Source organism: Helianthus annuus, chromosome 15 (assembly GCF_002127325.2).
Source record: "Helianthus annuus cultivar XRQ/B chromosome 15, HanXRQr2.0-SUNRISE, whole genome shotgun sequence".
Lineage (NCBI taxonomy): Eukaryota > Viridiplantae > Streptophyta > Magnoliopsida > Asterales > Asteraceae > Helianthus > Helianthus annuus.
Window position 1 is genome coordinate 52,920,714 of NC_035447.2, and position 8,480 is coordinate 52,929,193.

Below are 8,480 nucleotides of genomic sequence, written 5' to 3' on the forward strand. Positions count from 1 at the left end.
ATTATTCAAAGAGTTTAAGAAACTGGTAGAGAATCAAGTAGACTACAAGATGAAGAGTATACGCACGGATAGAGGTGGAGAATATTGCAGCCATGATTTTCAAAGATTTCTTAAAGAGAATGGCATACATCATCAATTAACAACAAGTTATACACCCCAACAAAATGGAGTGGCGGAGCGAAAGAATAGAACGCTAATGGAACTTAGTAGAAGCATGCTAAAAATGAAGAGACTACCAAATTCTTACTGGTATGAGGCGGTCATGTGCTACATACTTGTTGAATCGAGCCACTACAAAGAGTGTACAAGATATAACCCCATACGAAGCATGGAGTGGTAGAAAACCAAGTGTAGAACATCTTAGAATATTCGGTAGTATAGCTTATTCCCACATTCCAAAACAACACCGTGGAAAGCTCGATGACAAAGTGGAAAAAACGATATTCATAGGATACAGCGAGAACAGTAAAGGTTACAAGCTTTTTAAACCAACAACAAATAAAACTATCATAAGCCGGGACGTTACATTTAATGAGGGCCAAGACTGGGAAGCAGACAAGACTGATGAAAGTTATAAACATACACAACTGTGACAACGAAAACAATGAAGAAGTGGTTCCAGTAAATCAAGAATTCGAGACTGATGATCATGGACAAGATGTTAACCTACAAGATGATGATCAAAATGAGAATCAAGGCAATAATGAATATCAGAATGTGCAGCATCAAGAAGATGAAGATAAAGATGATGTATCATCAATTACGTCGGAAAACGAGGAGCTTAGAACACGTAACATAACGGAAATATATCAAAATTCTCAACCTATGACAGAAGCACAAGTTGATCAGTTGTATGAAACCAGTCAACTTCGTTCAAACGATGTAGCCAACTTCGTGTTATATGCTGATGCTGATCCTACTAACTACAATGAAGCAGTAAAGGATGTTAAGTGGAAGGAAGCTATGGATAGAGAAATAGAATCAATAAAGAAAAACGAAAGCTGGGATCTGGTAGAACCTCCACTAAATCAAAAACCGATTGGTGTCAAGTGGATATTTAAGACGAAGTATGACGAACATGGAAATGTGGATAAACATAAGGCACGACTAGTGGTAAAGGGCTATAATCAAAAGTATGGGATAGATTATCATGATGTATTTGCTCCTGTGATTAGATTCGACACAATAAGATTGGTCTTAACATTAGCGGCATGACATGGTTGGTATCTACACCAAATGGACGTTAAGACGGCTTTCTTGAACGGAAAGTTGAATGAAGAAGTTTACATCATGCAACCGGAAGGCTATGTCAAGAAAGGAGAAGAAAGGAAAGTGTGTCATCTAAAGAAAGCACTATATGGATTAAAACAGGCTCCGAGAGCTTGGTACAGCCGGATAGACGAGTATTTCCAATCAAATGGTTTTAGAAAATGTGTGTATGAACATACTTTATTTATCAAAATATCAAAGGAAGTCCGGATGGTGATATGTCTATATGTTGATGACCTAATCATTGCAAGTGATTCACTGGAGATGATCAATCAATTTAAATACTCGATGAAAAAGGAATTCGAGATGACTGACCTGGGTAACCTGCACTATCTCCTAGGAATGGAAGTCAAACAAGAAAATGGTAACATTGCCTTATCACAACGGAAGTATGCTTAGAGCTTACTCGAAAGATTTAACATGAAACACTGCAATTCAATCTCAACTGAATACGGACAGAAGTTATCCAAAGAAGATCCTGAAGACGATGTGAATGAAAATTTATATAGAAGCCTGGTAGGGATTCTGATGTATTTAACAAATACACGTCCGGATAGTATGTTTGCAGTGAGTAAGATAAGTCGGTTCATAGAGAGACCTAAGAGAAGCCATTGGGAAGCCGGAAAATGAATACTCCGATACATACAAGGAACTCTAAATGAAGGTCTAATATATTCAAAAGGCAGCAAAAGAAAACTAATAGGTTTCAGCGACAGCGATTATGCAGGTAGTGTGGATGATAGCAAAAGCACTTCCGGGTATGTTTTTCACCTGGGTTCAGGGGCAATCGCCCGGCAATCAAAGAACAGAAAGTTGCGGCATTATCTTCTACCGAAGCCGAATACATAGCACTATCGATGGCCGGATGTCAAGCCTTGTGGTTAAAAGGTATACTGAATGAACTATTGCTCAACATGGACTGTCCACCCACCATTTTATGTGATAACAAATCCACCATTAGTCTGGCTAAGGATCCTGTCTACCATGGAAAAAGCAAACATATTAGAGTGAAATATCACTTCATCCGAGATCTCATTAAGAATGACGAAGTGGAGGTCAGTTACTGTTCAACCAAGGATCAAATCGCCGATATCTTTACAAAAGCCCTGCAGCCTAAAGACTTCTACCGTTTTAAAGAACTTCTTCATGTTGCACCAGTCTAGCTTACGGGAGGGTATTAGATTAAGATATAAGCTAGATATTATTATATATTATATAGTATAGTTTTATTATTAAGGTTACATTATTTGTGTATTATTATTGATTCATAAGTTTCGGTGGTTACTTCCTCAAGACCGCCATGTATATATGTTTTGTATATGACACAATATCATTTACCAATTCGATAATACAGAACAATTTTATTCTCTGCAATTCTTCGAACCCTAGTTTGCATAATCATCAATAACCACAGTTCAATACAATACATTAAAAAAATGGGCCCTAACATATCTTTGGTATTATAAAAGCTTTATGGGAGGCCCTTATTTACACAATTACACTGATAAGGTTCCAAATAACACGTGGTTCTGGATTTTACATGCCCCTCGATAAGGTACTCTTTGGTACGGAGAACTAGGAGGCAAGATAGAATGGAGCGAAATAGAATGGACCATTTGAGGAAATTGAAAAAAAAAGGTGTTTAGTTAATTAATGAAATTGAGTCACCCATTATGCAAGAAATCCCATTTCCTCTTAACACTGCAAAATCATTTCATCCACCCATTGTTTTTCTTTTTTTTTATTTCATTCACACTTACCCTTCATCAACACCATCGCCACATACCGCCACCACCACCCACCACCCCAGCCGCCACAACCCACCACTGCCAATCGCCGCCACCTTCACCGCCCACCAACGTCGTCACCACACACCACCACCACTGCCCCCGTCTACCACCACGAGTTTCATCTCACCAGTATATAAGATAAAGAAAGTTTTGACCAACACAGTTTCATCTCATGACTTTACAACAAGTAAAGCTCATTACAAAACATGAGTTTCATTGATAGAACAATGAGTGACCACTTAATGTGTTGCTAAATTCTGATTGGGTGGTGACTATTCTGTATTGTCACAAAATGCTAGTCATATCATATTTTCTCTAGTGACGAGTTATATCATATTATTTTATAGTCTTTTGAAAGAACAGTGACAAAGAATTTTCAAAAGCTGGAGAGGTCGAACTGATCGAAGAAAATGACATAAACAGATGGAAAGACAAGTATACAAAAAGTCGTTTTAAAACAAAACATTTGTTTATTTGTTGGAAATTCGTGGCTAAAAGTAAAAATTATGCTACTGTTCAGGTTTATATTCTCCTTACGTAACCATTGAATAGAGGCAAATATTCCAAGTCGTCTGTTAAGCGTTGACCACAAGTTTTTTTCTTTTAATACTTCCACTTTTTTTCAGATTACCATGCTCATGATTGTGGGAATTATAGCAGAATAAAAACTAGTAAAGCATGGTTAATATAATAGCTTCTCAGTTTTTTATATATTTCTTTTTCATTCCTGCTATCGCATCTGCAGCTGATACTATAACTGCAAATCAATCTCTCTCTGGAGACCAGACAATTATCTCTAGCGATGAACATTTTGAACTGGGCTTCTTTAGACCAGGTAACTCTTCCAACTATTACATAGGAATTTGGTACACAAAAGTCTCAACAGTACCACCAACAGTAGTGTGGGTAGCGAATAGAGAAACACCCATCTCTGATAGATTCTCTTCTGAATTGAAAATCATAGATGGTAACTTGGTGCTTTTAAATGAGTCAAAAACCCAAATTTGGTCAACAAACATGAGTTCTACTACTAGACCTGCATCAGTAGTTCTTGGTGATGATGGTAATTTAGTATTAAGATATGGATCTATTTCTAGCCCACCAATTTGGCAAAGTTTTGATCATCCGACACATACTTTCTTGCCTGGTGGTAAGTTGAGATACGACAAGCGTACAAACACAAGCCAGGTTCTTACTTCATGGAGAAATGCGGAGGATCCTGGGATGGGACTCTTTTCTTTAGAGCTTGACCACAATAATAAGCAGTTTCTGATCAAGTGGAATAGATCTGTAGAGTATTGGACTAGTGGAAGTTGGAATGATCAAGATAAACTCTTTAGCTTAGTACCTGAAATGAGAATGAATTATATCTATAATTTCAGCTATGTCGATAATGAAAACGAGAGTTATTTCACTTATTCTTTATACAATCCTTTAATTATTTCAAGATTTATTATAGACTTCTCAGGGCAGACTAAACAGCTGTCATGGTTGGACAGCTTCGGGCAGTGGAATTTGTTTTGGTCTCAACCAAAAGATTTATGTGATGTTTATGGTGGGTGTGGAGCATTTGGTGTTTGCAATCAGCAGATGTTGCCATCCTGTAATTGCTTGACAGGTTTCGAGCCTAGATCGCCAAGTGATTGGAATCTCGGTGGTTTCTTTGGTGGGTGTGTGAGAAAAACTGAATTATCTTGTAGTGGCAAGACTGAGAAACCCATGTTCATCTTAAGTTATGTTGAAAAAAGTTTTCTTTCTTCATTTCCTGAAAATGAAGCCCTGCAAATAGATGAAACAGAGTGCAGAAGTTCTTGCTTGGATTACTGCATTTGTAATGCATATACTTTTATCTCCAACATATGTCGGCATTGGTATAGTGAAAACATGAATAAGATATCACTTGTGCTCTTTTCAAACGAATCAAATCTAGACAAGATCTACATCAAAGTTTCTTCATCTGATCATCACAAAAGCAATGCCAAAGTGCTTGTAGCAGGTGATTTTAGTTGCAGTTTTCATTTTTTTTTTTCTTCTTTAACCGCTATTAAGAAACTTCTGGTTCTCCATCCCAGGGATCATTTCAGGGTGTTTGGGTCTTGTGTTTCTTTGCAGCATTGGTGTTATATACTACAGAAGGATGATAAGTCGGGGTAAATGATACTATTTTATACCTTTCATCTACATTTGTTCAGCAAATATATATCTATATATATATATATATGTGTGTGTGTGTGTGTGTGAGTGTGTGTGTGTGTGTGTGTGTGTGTGTGTGTGTGATTCACAGGGAATAATTGCTATTTATATTTCGCGTATTGTAGATCGAGGGGTACTGAATGAAGAAGATAGAAAAGGTCTTGATGTACCTTTCTTTGAATTTAAAAGAATATTATCTGCCACTGAGAATTTTTCACTTGCAAATAAACTTGGACAGGGGGGATTCGGCCCTGTTTACAAGGTTAAAACAACTCTTGCTTATGTTTCTTATTAGAAAACAAGCCTGTACCGAAAATTATGCTACCTAACTCGCCAATTTCAATTCCCCACCCCTCATGTGGTGCTTTACTGATTGCATGTGTTTTGAGTAGGGAACTTTCCCCGGAGGAGCAGAAATGGCCGTGAAGAGGTTGTCGAGTCAGTCTGGACAAGGTTTAAAGGAATTCAAAAACGAGGTATTATTAATTGCCAAACTTCAACATCGTAATCTTGTTAGGCTCTTGGGATACAGCATGAAGAACCAGGAAATGATACTACTCTATGAATACATGCCTAATAAAAGCTTGGATCGTTTCATATTTGGTTAGCCTCTTAATCTTTTATTTTCAATTACTTAGTTTGACGATAATCTGATATCTGAAATGATGATTTTGGTGGTAGATAGGACACTTTGTATAAATCTTGACTGGGCGTTACGCTTTGATATTATTATGGGAATTGCTAGAGGACTTCTCTATCTTCACCAAGATTCACGGTTGAGGATTATTCACAGAGATTTGAAAGCAAGCAATGTGTTATTAGATGAGGATATGAATCCCAAGATATCAGACTTCGGTTTGGCAAAGATAGTTAAAGGCAGAGATACAGAAGCTAGCACCACCAGAGTTATTGGCACCTAGTAACTACATTTCACACCTATATATCTTGTTCAAATCTGGTTCTAGTTTCTTACATTTTAAATTTGATTAATACAGTGGCTATATGGCCCCAGAATACGCACTAAATGGGTTCTTCTCAGTAAAATCAGATGTTTATAGCTTTGGGGTAATCGTACTTGAAATTATCAGTGGGAAAAGAAACACAGGTTATTATCAGAATCAACAAGCCTTCAGCCTTGTATCATATGTGAGTTCTTAAAGATTTCCGAAAGACAGATCTTTTTCATAGCTATTTGTTTAATCTTGGTGTGTTTCAGGCTTGGGGCTTGTGGAAAGAGAAAAAGCCATTAGATTTACTAGATTCAGCACTAGCTGAATCATGCAATTCGATTGAAGTGTTGAGATGTATGATCATTGGGTTGTTGTGCGTACAAGAAGACCCTGAAGATCGGCCTACCATGACAAATGTGCTGCTTATGATGGGGATGGATATTGAGAGCCTCCCAGATCCTAAAGAACCGGCTTTTGTTTCTAAAGCGCGCTCTCATAGTTCACCGTCATATGTGAATGAATCAGAGATCAATCAGTTGACTGTTACCCAACAAGAAGGACGATAAAAAAGGTAGCTAGGTCAATCATCTTCCGTCCACCATATCATTTATGTCACACCTTGTTCCGAAAGGTGCTAGATCAGTCATGTTACCCAACACCCTTTCATTATCAGTAAATGTTTGTAATAATAGTTGACTTGCTAAGTACTGTAAAAGGAAGGAAAGAAAGAATAACTATTTTGATTGTCAATGGAAAGTTGACCAAAGTAATAAGAAAGAAGTTTGAGGGGCTTATTGTGATAAGTTTACTTTTGTATATTTAATCAAATTTAACTTCTATTTTAAAAAGTAAATCGTCTTAAATTTTGATTTTTTCTATAACTTTCTATATTTTAAGTGACAATTTTCATATCACTCACTGCATTAGGAATGGTCTGCTTCTATCAAGGTTTTTCATCACAATTTTTTGTTTTCTTCCACCATCGTGTATTTCGATATCAAGCAAACAAACGCACACAAACACACACCAATCATTTGCCAAGTTGAGCTTCATGATATTTTGATTTTCTTTGGTTTTTAATCATCTAATTGTGACTCTGAAACAGCTTGAAAGAATGAAGCTAATGGTGGTGATAATTTTTGTGATCAATGAAGGGGTATGGTCCCAAAAAGCCGCGCAGACCTTCCTCCAGGTCGCGCGCAGGACCATACTCCTTAATCAGCAATAGAGCCAATCTTAACCTCGCGCGAGTTGCATCAGCAAGGATTGACATCGCGCAAGGCCTAAACAAGAAAGAACAACAAATTCGACACTTAGCTTCCTCAATAAAAGCATCCAGCACCTATAACCTTGCGCAGGCTAGCCGCGTGCCCAGCAAGGGTCGCGCAGGCTAGCCGCGTGCCCAACAAGGGTCGCGCAGGGTCTATGGCGCAGGGCTGCTTCAGAAGGTACGAAAGGTACAAGTGGCAGAAGGAAAGAGTCAATCCGTATCCTCCAGGCTCTGCTCAATCGTGCTCCACGATCGTCTGACGTGCAAGAGATAAAAAGTACTTAAGGACGCCTACGTGGCACCAATCACAGGGCAGAGACACCTGCCCCACGATCTCAACTTACCTGCTGATGGCTGAGGGACAACAAGGCCGACAACAGTGACACGTGGCTCTAATCACGGTGCGCCAGCACCGGAGAACTTCTCGAAGCCACTAACGGTCGACACCAGTGAGACAAGGAGCATATCCGCTATGTTGTCGTCTTCCGGTCCAAGGCCCATCAGCCCACATCCTCTTACATCTCTCCGGCTATAAATAGAGACCTTAGTTCACAGGTTAAACCATTCTATTCCCTCTACTCTCACTCTTTACACACTTTAATCTCCTCAAAGCATATACTTATTCTCACGTCGGAGTCTGGTTAAGAGGGAAACCCCCATATTCCCCTCTTAACGAGCTAACGGTGTTCAGTTTTGCAGGATTAGCAGATCATTAACGAGCTTAGGAAGTTATAAGAAGATTAACCCTCATGGAAGAAACATAAACCAAACTAATCCACCCTAGAATTAGTTCAGTGTTTCTTCATTGGCGCCCACCGGTTTTTTGCAAATCACTCTCATCTTCTTTTTCTGAGTTGTCTAAATTGTTTTTCCTTCGATCATGGCTGGTCAAGGAATCGTTCCTGATTTTGGCTTTGGAACAAACTCTAATGCAGTGTTGGGGGAGGACAATCAAAATGTCCAAGTCCAACATGTAGAAGAAATCGGTGAAATCGAAGTAAGCAACAC

At 38.5% G+C, this 8,480-nt stretch overlaps 1 protein-coding gene across 3 annotated transcripts; it reads left to right on the plus strand.

The window, feature by feature from the left end:
• Positions 1–3,621: 3,621 nt before the first annotated feature.
• Positions 3,622–6,996, plus strand: LOC110911628 (G-type lectin S-receptor-like serine/threonine-protein kinase At4g03230). 3 transcript variants are annotated; one of them, XM_022156251.2, is made up of 7 exons: positions 3,622–5,055; positions 5,132–5,209; positions 5,378–5,514; positions 5,645–5,855; positions 5,934–6,171; positions 6,248–6,398; positions 6,469–6,996. In XM_022156251.2, the coding sequence occupies exons 1-7, from the start codon at positions 3,738–3,740 to the stop codon at positions 6,766–6,768; spliced, it is 2,433 nt and encodes an 810-aa protein (XP_022011943.1). In that variant the 5' UTR covers positions 3,622–3,737; the 3' UTR covers positions 6,769–6,996. The 3 variants fall into 3 exon arrangements, with proteins under 3 accessions (XP_022011943.1, XP_035840474.1, XP_035840475.1); XM_035984581.1 differs by lacking the exon at positions 5,378–5,514 and having other exon boundaries at positions 3,629–5,055; XM_035984582.1 differs by lacking the exon at positions 3,622–5,055 and having other exon boundaries at positions 5,938–6,171.
• The last annotated feature ends 1,484 nt before the right edge of the window (positions 6,997–8,480 follow it).

Coding starts and splice junctions, on each gene's coding strand:
- LOC110911628 (XM_022156251.2), top strand. CDS start 3,738: ATGGTTAATATAATAGCTTCTCAGTTTTTTATATATTTCTTTTTCATT. Junction 5,515..5,644: donor GATTCGGCCCTGTTTACAAG/GTTAAAACAACT, acceptor TGTTTTGAGTAG/GGAACTTTCCCCGGAGGAGC. Junction 5,856..5,933: donor CTTGGATCGTTTCATATTTG/GTTAGCCTCTTA, acceptor TTTTGGTGGTAG/ATAGGACACTTTGTATAAAT.